The sequence below is a fragment of the Anabrus simplex genome, chromosome 1 (genome assembly GCF_040414725.1).
Source record: "Anabrus simplex isolate iqAnaSimp1 chromosome 1, ASM4041472v1, whole genome shotgun sequence".
Lineage (NCBI taxonomy): Eukaryota > Metazoa > Arthropoda > Insecta > Orthoptera > Tettigoniidae > Anabrus > Anabrus simplex.
Genome location: NC_090265.1, coordinates 1,521,787,892 through 1,521,807,423, shown reverse-complemented (window position 1 = coordinate 1,521,807,423; position 19,532 = coordinate 1,521,787,892). Strand labels below are relative to the sequence as shown.

At 39.8% G+C, this 19,532-nt stretch overlaps 1 protein-coding gene across 1 annotated transcript; it reads right to left on the bottom strand.

Moving 5' to 3' along the window:
* Window positions 1-386: 386 nt before the first annotated feature.
* Window positions 387-18,061, bottom strand: LOC136858465 (acyl-CoA Delta-9 desaturase). The gene is made up of 6 exons (XM_067138022.2): window positions 17,909-18,061; window positions 9,091-9,320; window positions 8,852-8,982; window positions 6,930-7,135; window positions 6,621-6,806; window positions 387-1,651 (listed from the first exon to the last, which is right to left on the bottom strand). Exons 2-6 carry the CDS (start codon window positions 9,305-9,307, stop codon window positions 1,333-1,335), a joined length of 1,059 nt encoding a protein of 352 aa, XP_066994123.1. The 5' UTR covers window positions 9,308-9,320; window positions 17,909-18,061; the 3' UTR covers window positions 387-1,332.
* Between the last annotated feature and the right edge of the window lie 1,471 nt (window positions 18,062-19,532).

Sequence of the window (19,532 nt, the reverse complement as noted above, 5' to 3'; positions counted from 1 at the left end):
AAAAGCTATATGAGTGTGAAGAGAGCAGTTAGTTCTGAGACCATATTACACAGTCTGTACTAATTAGCTGATATTTCTTCTTTTCCACAAATGTTAACAATTTTTTTGGTACCATTTGATGTAATTTTCTTAATTGTATTCTTACTTGGTACCAGTATATAATTAAGTTCTATTTAAAATGGGAAGGCATAAAGAGAGATTGTAAAAGCACTCACAGGTAAATATGAAAAATTACCAATAATCTAAGGAGCAATGGAAAATATACTTCAAAACGAATGTAGACAGAAGTGGAACAAAGGGAGAATATATTGATAAAAAACAAAAATTTGTGAAGGGTATCTTATGGAAATAGTTCATATTTTAGAATATAATATAATGAGAGAATATTTCATTTTAAATATATTTAATACAACAAAAATAGCACAGGTTTTACAAATCTTTGTTTCAAATGTTGCACAAAGATTGCTAACTGTGGTTACAACTTATAATACAAATAGTAGAATAAAATTCAAATATTGCAACTGCAACTTATACATAGTAAAATGAAAATGCTACTGGGAACACAATAACCTTGAACACTCACTGTGAACTTAGCCTACTACACATTTTAACGCCACAATAGAAGAAAGAATAATTTATTAGACAGAAATGCACACACTCTGGTTATTTAATAAGCCCTTTCTACGAGAGAGGTAGCTATATACAAACAAAATATACAATCTTGGACTTTCTCACTAACTCTGTCTTCAAGCCCTTGGAAACATTCTACATGACACAGTTAACACACATGTTGGGATGTTACAGTGTGGTATGCACATAAATGAACATTCTACATGTTTACTCTCCTCACTGGTAAAATTATGTACAACTTCCATCTTCTGGTATTAAGTTTACATAAATGCATAGAATGTCTTGGTGTAATTTCAACACCAATACATTCTTCAAGTATTGATGTTCACATAATTATCTTTCAATCATGGTGTAGTGCACCTGTTCTAAACCATTTTGAAAAATAAAGATTTATTCACAATATCTCAATTTTTTCCTTTCACAACACTTGCAAACCTAGACTGTGTCCTTATGACAAAATAGGCTCTTCCAAATGACAAAATAAATAAATACTTTTATAGCAGAAATAATTTGGAAGAATGCTGCAATCTCTTACAAAAAATTTTTGGTCTGATCATACAAACCTTTCAGCCTTTCCTTATGATTACTAATATATCACATTCAGCCTTTGTTATGATATCAGTATAAGATAATTCTAGTTATAAATTAATTTAATTAATAATAAAATCAGTCAATAAGTAAAACATAGCACTATGCTCTAGTTTACTGCGCTTTGCCATTGTGCACTTGAGCTTCATTAACATCTTCCTGAGGCATGTCCTTGTCTCCCCAACCCCACACTTCGTGACTACCATCACCTGTTCGCTGCACCCTCCTCTGTACCATGGACTGTGGGACGGTCTTTAGATCATACGCCCAACCAATTCGGGCCATAAAGTCCAAAAACGCTGTAGTGTAGTTGGCACTGTAATTACCCAATTCTGCAGTCTTGTAATCCCAGGGAAATACGTGATGATAGTTATGCCAACCTTCTCCCAAAGCAAAGATAGCTACTCCTAGATTTTGTGCAGGGTTGATGTTTCTGTAAGCAAAATAATAATAATAATAATAATAATAATAATAATAATAATAATAATAATAAATAACATCACAAAGTAATTAGCAAGTCTTGAACAGGGAGAGTAAAACTAGAAAATTTCCTGAATGTCCATAGAATATGCTTGTAAGATGTGGAAGTACAATTACATTAATTCAAAGATTCTCCAATAATATATGTACCATCTACACAAGATACAGACTGAAATTCTAGTTGAGGGTAGAATTATAATAGATTAACATCTCAATTCCAGAAATGTAATTTGTGCATTCTTATAGAAGAATTCTTACATTAGGTGTTAACTGTAATTTCCGTATGAGTGTATGTACTATACGCCAACCTTTTCTTGAGCCCTGAGCTCCCTAGTGCTGAATCAGTAGACCTCGGTTATCTTCGACATCCATATTGGCAACCTTCGAAACACAAACTATGAATCGCTGTGCGACATCTAGCGTACAGTTTACGAACTAGTACTGTTGTTTACACAGCAAAGCCAAACTATATAATTCATGCTAGGAACAAGATTCGCATCGAGAAATGTTATATAATGTTAAATAATGTATGTGTGACACAGTTCTTGGCGTAAGATAATGTTTAGAAAATTCATATCGATCGATCATATTATCGATTCAATTCAGATTTCATTTCCATCCAGTTGGCAGTATAACCAGAACCAGCAGCGCTCCCTCCTTATTCCTCACCCCGTAAAAATCGGGCTCAAGAAAAGGTTCGCATATAGTATGTATGTATGTATGTGAAATATGGCTCATTGAGCTCAATAGCTGCAGTTGCTTAAGTGCGGCCAGTATCCAGTATTCGGGAGATAGTAGGTTCAAACCCCACTGTCGGCAGCCCTGAAAATGGTTTTCCGTGGTTTCCCCATTTTCACACCAGGCAAATGCTGGGGCTGTACCTTAATCAAGGCCACGGCCGCTTCCTCCCCACTCCTAGCCCTTCCTTGTCCCATTGTCGCCATAAGACCTATCTGTGTCGGTGCGACGTAAAGCAACTAGTCAAAAAAAAAAAAAAAAAAAAAAAAAGGCTCATAACCTGCGTTACTGAAATATCTGTGGTATTCATGCATGCCAGCAGAATTACGTGCAAGTGGTAACAGAGATTAGGTAGTACAGGAAAATCTTAAAAATATGGAGATGGAATGACATGTTTCTAAGGTATTTTATTACCTTAAATATATATTTTTCACTTTAATCTGGAAACATAATGGAGCCCCAACTGAATCCCCTAAGTATTCAGATTTAATTTGTCAAACACCACCATTCTACCCAGCTGTAGCTGTGGCCATCGAGATCAGCCTGACTCTTCCAGTGACAGGTCCTATTGAATGCCCCTTCAGTATATTATAGCACATACGGTAAAACTTGGAATTTGTGTATGATGGGAGGCGAGAGACTACGGGGGCTGTGCACGCTCAGAGTTCACAAGAAGAGAGTGCAAGAGAACAATGAATTCATTGACATGGTGACAAACAAATTTATACAGCAACCTAAAAGGCTAAAATTTTTGTTCCTTTGTTAATATGTTTTTAAATGGACTTGATTTTCCAAAGTTTTATTGCATGTTCATTAACATCTGTGCATTGAATTTAATTTCTGTTGGATAAAATTGGACACAAAGTTCTACTGTATACTGGTAACTGCTGTTTAAAAAGGAAAACATTGCAATATCAGCCCCCAGTAACATTAGCCAAATGAAGAAAAAGAAGGTTTGATTCCTTTATGAGTGAGGTTAATGAGTCAAGATGGTAAGAGCTATGAAAGGCAAGAAATGGGAAGACTCCTTGTCTCACAATCATTATATGGGTTGAAAGAGAACAAATAGTGACTAAGGGAGTCAGGTACTAGAGGGAGCAATGCCAGGTCATTATGATAGTCGTGCCCAAACATGTAACTAGGATACAAATACTATATAGGCGCGTACGGTGAAACTTAAAGTGCAACCCAGCCCACATCAATCTCACAATACCATTGTATGATGCTTATTTGTTACTAGGGATGGACTTTTTTTTTTTTTTTTACAATTTGATTTACATTGCACCAACACAGATAGGTCTTATGGTAATGATAGGATAGGGAAAGGGCTACAAGGAAGAAGGAAGCGGCCATGGCCTTAATTAAGATACAACCCCAGCAATTGCTTGGTGTGAAAATGGGAAACCATGGAAAACCATCTTCAGGGTTGCCGACAGTGGGGTTTGAACCCATTATCTCCCGAATGCAAGCTGACAGCTATGTGACCCAAACCATGCAGCCAGTCACTTGGTAGGGATGAACTTGCTTCATAGGAACTGCTACCAAGAGAACAAGTGTGGACACAGGTTGTGAGGTGAAGATAATTTTTCACCACTGATTTCTTTACAGCAATATTTTTAAAATGCTATTTGTTTGGGGCGTCGACCTAGAAAGATCTTTTACCCCTGCTTGCACCATATGTGAGGAACCTGCGTGTATTTTGTAAATGGCGGAAATGTAAAGTGTTGAGTGTGAGGAAAGGAACGTTAAGGGCGACACAAATACCCAGTCCCCAGGCCAGGGATATTAATAATTTACAATTAAAAACACCTGACCCGGCTGGGAATCGAACCCGGGGCCGCCGGGTAACAGGTGGATGCATTGCCCCCTGCACTGCGGGGCCGGACTCTTTACAGCATAAGGGGTTAAACTTTATTTAGTGTGTGTATGTGTGTACAAACACCACTCTCCTCGAAGTCATAGGAGGTAAGATTTGTATGATTCCCCTTTCTAAATTATATGGTTTATGTTGAAGTGCCTTTCATTACGTTTTACCGCTGTGCATTAATATTATTGATTTCAACATCAGGCAGGGAGGTAGTTGGGGCACAGTGTCTACAATTGGGCCTTTCTTCATAATGTCACAAAAGTGGAATTTTCTGTTTCCTCTATGATCCATATTGAAAAGGAATAAAATACTGAAGATTGCTTAAGCAGGCTTGATGGAGTATGGAATACTACCTACCAAATGACAAGAGACACAAGTGGAAAAGTTAAGAGTTAATTCATAGAGAACAAAATTATGAACAATACACAATATTGTTTAAGGACATGCTCAAAGGAAATCAGCTTCAGTGACTTATTTATGACAAAGGAACAGTAAAACAAAGAAAAAATTACTGATAAATTATAATGATCCTACAGCAGTGAAAAATGAATTGCACAGGTAGACCAATCAAGTTTCATCTACCAATTTTAAATGATATCAGTGTGCACTAACAGGAAAATTTAACCACCACAAGGCCACAATATTTTTTTCTCAGCACAGTAAACATAGTTGTTAGGGGATTGAGTTCTCAGTACAAAGTTGACTGCCAAACTTTTGATGTAAATATATCTTATGGCTGGGGGTGGTAGAATAACACCCAAGGTATCCCCTGTCTGTCGTAAGAGGCGACTAAATGGGGCCCCAGGGGCTCTGAACTTCGGAGCGTGAGTTGGCAACCACGGGCCCTTAATGGAATCCTGGCATTGCCTACACTTACTTGTGCCAGGCTCCTCACTTTCATCTATCCTATCTAACCTCTCTTGGTCAACTCTTGTTCTTTTCTGACCCCGATGGTATTAGGTTTACGAGGCCTAGGGAGTCTTATTTTCATGCCCTTCATGGCCCTTGTCTTTCTTTGGCCGATGCCTTCATTTTTTGAAGTGTCGGATCCCTTCTATTTTTTCGTCATTAGTCCAGTCCGTTGACCGCTATTCACACAGACGCGTAACGACTGTCGTTTGTTTTCTCGCTCGCGGCCTTCTTGGAAAGAATGTTCTGCAGCAGTGCTCAGTGCTGCCAACCTCTGTACTTAGGAACTATGCTTCAAATTGTTCCCCGTTCTTGCCATTCGTGAAGCGGCCTTCGCAGACTTAGGCCCCTAGTTTCGTATACGGTTAGGACAGGATCTAGGCAAGACCATTGGTCTGGACAGTTAGGATTCTTGCCGTGGACAAGACCATTGGTCTGGACGGTTAGGATTCTCGCCGTGGACAAAACCATTGGTCTGGGCGGTTAGAAGCCGTGAAGCGGCGTTAGGCCCCTAGTTTCGTATACGGTTAGGATAGGATCTAGGCAAGACCATTGGTCTGGACCGTTAGGATTCTTTCCGTGGACAAAACCATTGGTCTGGGCGGTTAGGATTCTTGCTGTGGACAAGACCATTGGTCTGGACGGTTAGAAGCGGCGTTAGGCCCCTAGTTTCGTATATGACTTGCGCTTTTATTGTGCTGCGGTTGGTAACGGATTATCATCAACATACTTGACGGGAAGGTGATCACGTGCCACTTTACATTGGCCAATAAGAATACAAGTACCTACTTCAGAAATGAACATGGCGTGTAATAATCTTTATTAGGTTATAAAAGTAAATGTGCTTCTTCGGGCGGGATGGTGGGTTCCTGGACATCGCAAAGAACACATCTCTCTTCTGAGATGCTCTCAAAGTAAGATTTCACTAACTCCACTCACTTGTAAAATTTAAAATTACGCTGGTCTACGGGCTGTACTAATGCCATTTTTTCTCTCTGATTAGTGTTATATAGAAGATGGTTGCCTAGATGTACTTCCTCTTAAAACAATAATCACCACCACCACCAACGCAACAAAATAAGTGATGGAAGTATAACCACACCAACTGTGCAGGTAAGGTATGGATGGATGGTCAGACAATGTTACCTACCAACCATGCAGGCTATGTCTTATGGCTGGTTGCCATCTGAAATTAGCAGCCGTTGATGGATGGCCATGACCAAAAGACATATTTATGATCATTTGACTTTTGCAAAGGAAAATAATGGTTTCTTTCTTTCCACATAATGACAATAATACCTCTTTGTAGAATTTCTGAACGAAATCCCTATATTGCTGGAGAATTATTCTATACAACAGTTTCTTCTGTAGGAAAGAAATTAAAATGAAACAAAGTCTATATACTTACTTGTCGTATGGTTTTGCACCCCAGAAATGTGCAGCACTGTTCACCAGCCAGGTCATATTCAAGGTGAATGCATACCGGAACATAGCAGAAACAAACCAAGCATTCCTAAAAGACTCGTTCCACAGATATATTGGGACCGTAGTTGGAATAAGAAAACAGATGATAGGCATCAATATTAGGTAGTACCTGAAACACAATGTTAAAACATTGCAATATTACAAATTTGTCATAGTCTGGAAACTACTAGCAGCTTGATATATGGCTCTTGAATTAAACCAATAAGCCTAAAATCAGTATCTAGAAACTTACTTTCTCTGAAAGGTGACAATTGGATCTTGTTCTAGGTCATGGAGTTCAACAGTTTTTCCCTTTTCTTTAACATCTGGATGCTTTTTGACAAGAAGCCAGCCAATATGAGAGAAAAAGAAACCTCTAGTAGCATTATGAGGATCAGCATTGGTCTCGCTGTACTTGTGATGTACTCTGTGATCACGAGCCCACTCATAAATATGGTTCTACAACAGCAAACAGACAATAGGCTTTATAGACCTCAACTAAGATTCAAGCAGACCTAAATATATGATTTCAAGAGAGTCTACAGCAAGCTACTATTCAAGTTGGTGCTAATACCAATATCTTTTGAAATTACACGTAAGTTTGAAGCATGTGTGAGCTCTCATCAAGAAACACATTCCTCCAAATAGTCATCTGAGGTCTAACATACAAATAATTTGGTTTAACATAAAATCTTTATATTGATAAAAGCACCAAATTGAAGTTGAAAACTAAGGAAAACTAAGAAAATTATGATCACAACATGATATTAATTAATACAAAGGCAATAGTTATGTGTTTCATTCTATGAATTTCACAAAAAAGATTACAACATATTTATGAAATAGAATCAAGCTTTCTTTCTATAACACTTCTAATTCATATTTTGTTGTTGCTCATTAATGGGCTACACTTCATCCACGACGTCATGTACAATGACGTCTTGAATTCTCTCTGAAGATAAAAGGCTAAAAAGTTCCTCTACAACAACTATCATCAGAATGGAAGACAGTAGCATCCTTAAATATGGTATTAATCTTTCATTCCTATTTGGGGGTCCATTTTAATCCATCCCTAAAAAAAATTGTAATAATATTATTGGTTTTTAAGTCCCACTAACTATTTTTACAGTTTTCGGAGACACCACAGTGCCTGAAGTTAGTCCTGCAGTAAAACTACCGAAATGAGGCTGACTTATTTGAGAGTGCCTTCAATACCGGACTGAGCCAGGATTGAATCTGCCAAGTTGGCGTCAGAAGGCCAGCACCTCAACCGCCTGAGCCACTCAACTCGGCAACAAAATTAGTGCTGAGTACAAAACTAATATGCACAGTTTCTCCCAGATCAAAAATTTCTAGCACATCTTTTGATTTAACATAAGGTGTAATTATATCTATGTACCAGTAACTATCACCATAATAATGAAATAATCTTTTGTAGATGTGCCATAGATTTATCAGTTTGAACCATCCTAATGGAACCTATTATGACTGGTGAAATGTACGGACAGTCTCCTTTGCTTCAAGATGTAGAATGGGAGAGCAACTACGCCAAATATCGTAATAGGATCAACAGTTTTATGCGGAGTCCTAATCACATGGACACTCCCTAACTGACAGAATTACTGGTACTGACTGGGATTTGAATAGGGGCCACCTCAGTGAGACGCTGACAACATTGTCACTGTGCCACCGTGCCAAAAAGCTACCTATTTTGACACGTCACTCAAGTATATAAATATCACTATTTACCACTCCTAGACCAAATTTATTGGTACCAGTAGTTGGAACAGGATTTGTATAAAACTTTCCTTAAAGTTTGAATAATTCTACTGGAATTGGACCGAGTATGTATGGTATCCCTAAGAACCACAAATGGTGTAAATTTCGTAGGCTAACAACCATCTCAGCGTGGCAAGCACACGGCATAACCTCGGGGTTAGAGCATACAGTATTTATGTGTAATCCTATCTGGAATACAGTGGGTACTTAGTTCTGACCATCAAATGATCTTTCTTGATTACTGATCTGTTTTGAGGAATTCCTCACTAAGGAGCTAAAGAATGCTAATAAAACAAGTGACTTTAATACGGAATTTAAAATTCAGTGAAGATATTTTGAAATGTGATTTGCATTAAAAGCTAAAATATATTTAAACTGCATTTCACTATGTCATACCTGGAATGAAAGAGTATTGAAAATCATAAGCATTAATCTCAGCTGCCACTTAGCCTTGTAAGCACGGTGAGACCAGAGACGATGAGCTCCAGCAGTTATGCCCAAGCCTGATACTTGGTAAAGAAGGATTGCTGTAAACAAAACATTCTATTTAACACATTGCAACAGAGTGGGGAATAATATTTTCTTGCAACGCAATTTTTTGAACATAAATTAAAATATTACAAACATAAAATTACCCCATATAGTAGTCAGAAGTTTGGCAGATGTAAACATCAAATACACTCCATATAGTGCAGCTACATGAAGATAGACAAACAAGATAACATTTCTCCATACAATCTCTCTCTTATATTCTTTTGGCTTTGTCTCTTGAGCCTTTATGTCAACGGGTTGGATTTGCTCCACGGGTGGTTCAATGATACCAGTTGGAGTGCTTGTTATATTTGGAGCCATTGTAACAGCTGATCTGAAACACAGAAGGATAATTCAATTTATTATCCAGAAGAAGAAATGCCATGAAACCCCGAACCTCGCCTGTTACTCTACATATACAATGACAAGGATTAGTAATCTACATGATGATTTCAACAACATCTAAACAAAAACAACAGCAAATTATGAAGCTCAGTGACATTTACCGGTAGATGAGCCGAGCCGAGATTGTTCTGCACAGCGAGCGCATGCGTTTTGCGAATTTTGGTTCGCATCTCCGTTTTCGACTACCTACATATTGACGTAAAAGATGGCGGATTCTGCACTGGAAATGTCATGAATGTGAACTCTTCTTCCAACTTCAAACTATTATATAAAGAAAGTTAGTACGCCTATTTCTTACTGTTTTGAAAACAACACTTACGTTGTAAAGTCGATCGCAAACAACTCGTAAGATACGGAAAAGAAATCACACCACGACTGTGTAACAGACACGCTGATACCCGTATATAAAGGAAAATAAGCCGAACAATGCATTTAAACAATCGCTTCAAAGACTTATGGTACCGGCACTCTATTTTGTGCTGATTAGGTACAAAAAGTAGTATAATATAGGCAACACCAGGGTGTTGATATGGGTCAGTGTGCCAGAAGTTTAAACTTGTTTTTGTTTAAATTGTACGGTAACATGAACTATAATATCACTATCGCAGTAATGTTTTTCTTTATGACATTACTGACAAGTATTATAAATCCAAAAGATTCTCGAATTCACGGGCTATTGAAATACCAGTATACCGGTACTTTAGATTAAAGAGGAACTGCAAATTATGTCGAAATGAATAGCGTAATAAACGAACCAAGACAATGACGAAAGTTTACGCTTGGTAGGTCTATTTGACTTCGAAAACCGTGAAGCAAATAACATTAAATATTAAGTCTATGTGAAAATGCAATAGAGCATGCAAGCCTGTGTTATTTGAAGGCAAGCCTTACTTACAATAATTTGAAACCTCATCAGTGATGGTGGTGGTGATTGTTGTTTTAAGAAGAAGTACAACTAGGTAATCATCAGTGATAAGATTTATGTTTAAGAACCTAGTAAGATTGAACAGGTCTAATAATAAATTTGGCTTCTAAATGTTGTACTGAGATCGTGGAGTGAATTCACAAACAACTCAAATTTCAAGAAAATTCCTGTTTAAACTTACCGCTCCTAATACTCGAGCCAATCTCACGTTCAGAATATTAAGCTGTTCATTGTTAGCCCACGAAGCATGCTTGAACAGTGTTGCCAACTTATATTTTCAAGATCCGCTAAATACTACTAAAATCCGCTAAAATTCCGCCAAGAAATCCGATCTCAAATAATAATAATAATAATAATAATAATAATAATAATAATAATAATAATAATAATAATATAGAAGGGACTCACGGAAAAGTCAAGCGAGTTGAAAAATTTAAGTATCTTGGTGAATGGATAGAACCTAACTTGTCCGAAAAAGAAGCCTTTTCTTCACGCATGAATAAAATGGAAATGGCTTACCATCTGACTAAAAATGTCTATAACAAAAGGTCTATACCTCTGAATGCAAAAATCAAACACTATTGCACTGTTATCCGGCCAGAGGCTCTATATGCAGCCAGGCATTTGCCAAGGGCGCCAGTTTTTGAGGGGCGGCGGCCGGCGGATTGAGTAATTATGGCCTGCGTGAATTACGTCTTAAATTCATGACATTCAAATTACTTTTACATTCCACAAATTATTCCAATTATTTTATTAGACTATATAAAACACTTTAAACTATTCTAACTTTAAGACCTGAATTTAATCTATATATTTAAATTTTATGAAGAAAACGTGTCTTATTTCTAAAATTATTTACTTACATACAAACTATCAAACTGAACCAACGGCTTTTTAAATAAAAATAAAAACAGCCTCATTCTTATTTGGCTCTTATCTTTATTTGGCTTGATAACTTTAATTATGAGAATTAACTGTATTTGCATAATGTGCTGTTTTAAAACTCATAATCTTGAAAACTGTAATATTTAATTTGTAAACAATTATTTTTTTAGAACGAGCAGAGGGGCGGGCGGCTAAATATTGTTTGCCCAGTGCGCTACCTACTTGAAATCGGAGCCTGTATGCAGCGGAATGTCTCGCCATGAACAAAAAAGGCATGATGGAGAAATTGGAGGCCAAGGAAAGAAAGATTTTGAGAAAAATCTTAGGTCCAGTCAAAGACAACGGCGAGTTTAGGAGACGGCACAACCAGGAGTTGTACTCGCATGTGGAGAAAATAACTGATGTAATGCGAAAAAGGAGGATTACTTTTTATGGACACATGGCCCGAATGAATTCAACACGGTTAACCAACCGCATTTTCACTTTCCTCCAAGAGAAAAAGGCAAAGGGGGCATGGTTCAGTGAGGTACAGAAAGATCTGCAGGAGATTGGGATCTCATTTGAAGATATCCAAGAGCGTGTCCCACTTAAGAAAAAACTCCAAGAACATCAGAGTTTCCTACCAAAGCCGAAGATGAAAACTGGAAAGGCATGGACGGAAGAGCGAAAGGAGCAACACCGTATACGAATGAAGGAATACTCGACCAACATTAAAGCTCAAGGGAAACAGTTGAAATGACGTGGTCCTTAGTTGGCCGAAACGTAACAGGAAGAGAAGAATAATCTGAGGAAAATTCTCGGCCCCAGAAAAACAGAAAATGGATATAGACTGAGGCATGGGCGCCCGCAAGGGGGGGGGGGGCGCTTGCCCCCCCCCCCCTGGAATTCTAAAAAGTTGATGTTCAATTGTTTAATTTCATACCAGATTATTTCATAAACTGAACTTACTGACAGTCATCTAGCATCTGTTATATTCGCAAATTTCTGTAAACAATTTAATGTTGCTGACGTTATATTGGTATTTATATTCAAGAAAATTGTTAATGTTAATGAAAAGATCCTGCGGGCGCCCATGGACTGAGGTCACGCAAAGTGACAGAAGAACTTTCCAACATTGAAGCAGACATCCGCAAAAGTCTGAAATTTTATGGGCACGTCCGCAGACTGCCGGCAAGTAGACTGACACACAAGATTCTCACCTACATAGAACAGCTAAAAAATATTCCATGGGCACTGGAAGTGAAGAAGGATCTGGAAAAAAAAAACCAGATGTACTCAAACGACACCGGGGACAGAAACCTCTATAGGAAAAAAATTGATGGATGGAAAGTGCAACCAGAGAACGAAATGAAAAAGAAGACTGGAGCAAAGTGGACAGAAGAACGAAAAAGAATCCACGGAGAAAGGATGAGAGCTGTTTGGCAACTCAGAAAACATAATAATAATAATAATAATAATAATAATAATAATAATAATAATAATAAATGTCTGTACTCACCTGATCTGTGAGTTCCACTGGGATTAACCCCCTAATTGCGAGCCGGCGAGCTAAAATTTGTAGGCGTTTTAAGGCTGGGTGCAAACTAGATGAATCCCCCATCTCACGGGCCCCACACAGAACAAGCCAGTTCATTAAACGGTTTTCTTTCATAACATAAATATAAATGCTACTCTCTCTCAGTTTCATTATCTGTCGTCATTCGTCAACTAAGAGATAAGTAACCTCTCCCCACGCACTGCAAATTTATGATACCACGATCTCATAACATCAAATCAAAATAACATATTTTCCTCATGCGACTGCTAGCTCCTGACAAGAATTACGGAATAGTTCAGAGACAGACTGGTGTATAATTAAAAAAAAAATAGAATGAATAAAACGCTAAATTCTGCTATAAAAAATCTAGAATTCCGCCAAAAAATCCGCTGTCCGCTAAATGGTATATTTCTCCGCCGACAGTCTTTTAATTCTGTCAAATTTTGCGGAAAATCCGCTAAGTTGGCAACACTATGCTTGAGCGCTCACAACCTTATCGATTTCCCCGCGTGGGTGACGTCACGATACTAGCTTTATTGTGGTACGCTGTTCTTGATCACCTGACGGTCAGCTGTTGTCACTCAGCCACTGGCTGTTGGGGTAGGGTTAGCGTGCAATAGACACTTAGCGGTTCACCAACTGCAAGTTCGTTGTCCTCCAACGAGCTGACAATACGCAAGTACATTGTTCTCTCGTCAGCAAGATGTTACCCCTATGCATACGCTCATTATCTATCTGGCCTTCACGGTCATTTCAGAGCTGGATCTTTTTATCATCCTCGACGGGATGCGATTTTACACTAAGCATTACAAGATTGTGGCATAAAGAATTAGCAACATAAGCCACAATGATAGGTTTTTAAAAGTACTTAATGTCGCAGTTATGCAGAAACTGGATCATAGTATAATAATAATAATAATAATAATAATAATAATAATAATAATAATAATAATAATAATAATCAGGAGCAGCAGCACCACCACCACAAATATTCAATGGGAAGACATTAATTGCAAAGACGACTGCACCGCGCGATTTAAACAAATGGTCCCAGTGTTTCTGGCAACTAGTAACATTCTGCGGATAAATACATAAACGTTTAGCTGGCCAGAGTGAATTGAGGAGTAATATGGACCTAAACGAGAGGCAATGGACAAGTGCAAGCTTTAAAGTAGTGAAAGATAGTGAAGATAGTTTGGCTCCGTGAATAGTCAGCGTACTGACTGAGCTTCGGTTCGGAGGGCTTCGGGTTCGATTCATGTTCGAACATCTTAACTGCGTAAGATTAAAATTCCTCTGGCTGGGTGTCTGTGTATGTATCTGGCGGTAAGCTAAAACTGGGTTAAACCCACATCAAGTGCCGACATCGATACATCGTGGAAAAGACCAAGAAGTAGAACGGAAGTAGTGATGATTGTTTGGGGAAATGCGAGATACTAATCCTCGTTTTATATTGCCGGGCTGAGTGGCTCAGACGGTTAAGGCGCTGGCCTTCTAACCCCAACTTGGCAGGTTCGATCCTGGCTCAGTCCGGTGGTATTTGAAGGTGCTCAAATACGACAGCCCCGTGTCGGTAGATTTACTGGCACGTAAAAGAACTCCTGCGGGACTAAATTCCGGCACCTCGGCGTCTCCGAAGACCTTAAAAAGTAGTTAGTGGGACGTAAAGCAAATAGCATTATTATCGTTTTATATTACCCTCTATTCTTTCTTTGATAACAAGGAACAGAGGGAAAACATACATAATTCTCCTAGAATTATCTGTGTTACCACTACAAATATCATTCGCTAGGTATTTCGAATCTTGGTGACTTCTCTAAACCAAATCAAACCCCATGGCGCAACAGCCCCGAGGGACCATGGCCTACCAAGTGACCGCTGCGCAGCCCGAAGGCCTGCAGATTACGAGGTGTCGTGTGGTCAGCACGACGCATCCTCTCGGCCGTTATTCTTGGCTTTCTAGACCGTGGCCGCCATCTCACCGTCAGATAGCTCCTCAATTGTAATCACGTAGGCTGAGTGGACCTCGAACCAGCCCTCAGATGCAGGTAAAAATCCCTGACCTGGCCGGCAATCGAAACCGGGGCCTCCGGGTAAGAGGCAGGCACGCCACCCCTACACCCCTGTAATGTCCGCGAATATTATGAGTTCTTATGTAACACGATACAGACCTGACGATCCTCATATCAGTCAATACTCGAAGGCCACAATACTTCTAAAACCGGGCGAGTTGGCCGTGCGGTTAGGAGCGCGCAGCTGTGAGCTCGCATCCGGGAGATAGTGGGTTCGAACCCCACTGTCGGTAGCCCTGAAGATGGTTTTTCGTGGTTTCCCATTTTGACACCGGGCAAATGCTGGGGCTGTACCGGTACCTTAAATAAGGCCACGGCCGCTTCCTTCCCATTCCCAGGCCTATCTGTGTCGGTGCGACTTAAAGCAACTAGAAAAAAAAAAAAAAAAAAAAAAAAAAAAAACACAAACAAACTTCTAAAATTGAATGTGAGGTGCAACGACGAACTAAGTATTTTGGATTTCATAACGAGGATCAAATTACAATGAATTGTATAAGTTAATTTGTATAAGTTAAAGGACCAATCTGAACATGCATTATTCAGACTCGAGCATGCACACAGAAAACGTAGTTCAGATCATAGGTTCATAGCCAGCTATATTTGATATTCGAAAATAATAATATTATTTCTTTACGTCCTACTAACTACTTTTATGGTTTTCGGAGACGCCGAGGCGCCGGAATTTGTCCCGCAGGAGTTCTTTTACGTGCCAGTAAATCTACCGACACGAGGCTGACGTATTTGAGCACCTACAAATACCACCGGACTGAGCCAGGATCGAGCCTGCCAAGTTGGGGTCAGAAGGCCAGCGCCTCAACCGTCTGAGCCACTCAGCCCAGTGATATTCGAAAATGCAACAAATTCAAATGCCAAACACAAACCATTTTATACTATGTACTATGGTGAAAGTGTCCGACTCGTTGGCTGAATGGTCAGCGTACTGGCCTTCGGTTCAGAGGGTCCCGGGTTCGATTCCCGGCCGGGTCGGGGATTTTAACCTCCATTGGTTAATTCCAATGGCCCGGGGCTGGGTGTTTGTGCTGTCCCCAACATTCCTGCAACTCGCACACCACACACAACACAATCCTCCACCACAATGACACGCAGTTACCTACACATGGCAGATGCCGCCCACCCTCATCGGAGGGTCTGCCTTACAAGGGCTGCACTCGGCTAGAAATAGCCACACGAAATAAAAAATAAAAATGGTGAAAGTGATAGTGGAGATCGTTACTTTAAGGGAAAACCCAATGTTATTATCAGCCCCATACTGAAATTATTTAACTTTTGTCATCGCACTTGCCAGTACAATATAACTCAAAGACGACAGTTGTCATTATTTCAAGGAGCTAGCGATCATTGATCCCTTTGGCTAGATAGAAATGAAGAATATTGTAACACTTATTACAAGGAATCAAGTACCGGTAATTAAAAAAACTGAGCAAGCAGAGAAATAAACCTTTTATAACTTTTCTCAAATTTTCCAAATTGTTATGCTCATTTTGAACGACAAATTGAATCCGACACCTGCAGTTAAAATGCCCGGCCGGCAATCGCACCCGAGGCCCTCGTGGAAGATGTAATGCAACGTTTTGATTCCCCTAGTAGAAAAACCTTTCACTTTCAAGGTCATTGATAAGCATCATCTCGTCAGACAGACCGGCACCGGTTTGTCTGCTGGGAGATGTACTGAACTATGATAAGGCGGGCAGCTCATTTCATGATCAAGTTCCGACCGAACCCAGTTGTCAGATGTCATGCTTTCCTCAACCTTGACTTTGTTCCTGCAATCTCTGCTCTAAGTAATAAACCCTCTTAAAGTGAGAAGAAATCTACGGTTTCCGTGTACTGTACAAGGATATCGCAGCGCACCTTCCAGTAAACGTAGAAAACATTCATTCGCCAATCAATAAAACTGACCGACAATACACCGACTATTAAACTGAGATATTTTTCATTTAATATCTATTTTAATGTTTAATAATGATGAAGACCGCCTCTGTGGTGTAGTGGATAGTGTGATTAGCTGTCACCCCCGGAGGCCTGGGTTCGATTCCCGGCTCTGCTACGAAATTTGAAAAGTGGGTACGAGGGCTGGAACGAGGTCCACTCAGCTTCGGGAGGTCAACTGAGTAGAAGGGGGTTCGATTCCCTCCTCAGCCATCCTGGAAGTGGTTTTCCGTGGTTTCCCACTTCTCTTCCAGGCAAATGCCAGGATGATACCTAACTTAAGGCCACGGCTGCTTCCTTCCCTCTTCCTTGTCTATCCCTTCCAATCTTCCCATTATTATTATTATTATTATTATTATTATTATCTTCCCATCCCACCACAAGGCCCCTGTTCCGCATAGCAGCCGCCTGGGCGAGGTACTGGTCATCCTCCTCAGTTTCATCCCCTGACCCAATGTATCACGCTCCAGGACACTGCCCTTGAGGCGGTAGAGGTGAGATCCCTCGCAGAGTCCGAGGGAAAACCAACCCTGGAGGATAAGCAGCTTAAGAAAAACTGTATTTTACGCTTAAATGATCAGCATAAAAATCTTTGATAAGCTAGATCTATAGATTAATTTCCTTCCACCAGAATATCAATAATGAAAGACACTACCTAGGTAAAACTATTAATTGCAGCTAGCTACCATAAAGTGTACATATTTAGTGTATTGTTTAAAGAGGCCCCCTACAATGGAAAAGACGGGAAACCAAAGAAAACGTATCCCGTCTCTACATGCTGTTTTGCACAAATTTTACCTGTACCGATAAGAATAATTAGAATAGGGAAAGAAGTCACAGAAGACAACGATTAAAAATATATCCCATAACCCTTGTCATACTTTTTACAGTTTCAGTTCTTTTAATCTCCTGATTCAGTAATCTCATACGGGAACCTGCATTTTGGTAGATCCAACTTCACATAAATCAAACCATAAAATTCAACTGCTTCATTCTTGAAGTTTAAGTTAGAAATCACTGAAACACTGCACAACTAACTGAATTTAGAATCCTTATAAATGAAGCACAACATTTAAATGCCGGTCTCAAATCGAGTTCTGCGAATACCGAACAATAACAAATCTAACCACAGATATTTTTTGACTTACCGTTCTTATTTCACAAATTCAGTTAAGATTCACACCAGTAGCTTGAATGCTGAATTGATTAGCACACACTACCACAAGAGAACTGTGACTGAGGTCTTGATGGTCGGGGGATAGCTCTTTATACGAATCGTCCACCGCGGTTGGTGCTTGCAGGTTCACGTGTACATGGCGCGATGCTTCAATGTAGGGTCATGTGACCAACGGCGAGTCGCGATCGTGGCGTGATCCGCCCAGCCGGCCCGGCCGGGCGCGTTAAGGGTGAGAGTCGTCTGGCTTGATACACGCATGGACTTCGCTCTTTTCGTCTTGCACTTTAAACTCAGGTGAATTAGCGACAGACTTTGAATAGCTTACGTAATTTTAGTCGTTATGAGAAATCCTTGTTCGGTAGGATAATTATATATACGGCACCTCTACTATATCTGCGTGTAGGCCTATGTCGGTATCGCATGGCTGCAGCTGTGCAGTTTGAATCCAGACCACGGCAAACAACCACTGAAAAATATTCTCTCAATCTAGGTAAATACGCAATGGTACCTTGTTTTTCCGGGCTTAGTGGATCAGCCCAAGTTGGCAGGCTCGATGGCGGCTCGGTCCGCTGGTATTTGAAGGTGCTCAAATGCGCCAGCCTCGAGTCGGCAGATTTTCCGGCATGTTTAAAATCTCTTACGAGATAAAATTTCGGTAACTCGGCGTCTCCGAAATCCGTTAAGGTAGTGGAACGAAAAAACATGAACATTATTATAGTACCTTATTTTAAGGACTTTTATTTTGGTATTTGACAAATATATATATATTGTCTCGGCAGAACCAGGAAGGAAAGAGAACAGGAACTGTCAAGTTTGAAAGGGTTGGAGGTAAGAGTTATTTTTCTTCTGGCCTTGGGGCAGTAGCCGTATGCTTTCTTTTACTAGTCTGCTTCTCATGCTTCAGTTTTTGAAATTGCATGCCCATTTAGGTTCATGATTATATGCGCATTATGAATGCAATAATCGGAGGGGACGCCGGCCTCTCGCTGCTGGGTTCCGTGGTTCAAATCCCGGTCACTCCATGTGAGATTTGTGCTGGACAAAGCGGAGGTGGGACAGGGTTTTCTCCGGGTACTCCGGTTTTTTCTGCCATTTTTCATTCCAGCAACACTCCCCGATATCATTTCATTTCATCTGTCATTAATAATCATTGTCCCAAAGGAGTGCGACAGGCTTTGACAGCCGGCACAATTCCTATCCTCGCCGGTAGATGGGGGCTTCATTCATTCCATTCCTGACTCGGTCGAACGACTGGAAACAGGCTGTGGATTTTCATTTTCAATCGGAGGGGAAAACAATAGCATAGTGTTAGGAGAGCTAGAAAAAGTCAGCTCCCTTGATGTGCCACACAATTCAAATCCCGAAGGAGGAAATGGTCTACTCTGAGGTGTTGTATAAATAAAATCTGAACAGCATAAGGCAGATATTGCTTGAAAGGAAAACTACAAAAATGTTACCAGTTTATTGTACTTTCAAATTGTGGATATTTAAGAGACGCTGGTTTGTCAGGAGTTTGTCCCCCAGGAGTTCTTTTTAATATGTCGGAAGCCAACAAGTTAGTCACCACTAACTTCAGGCGAGATCGAACATGCTAT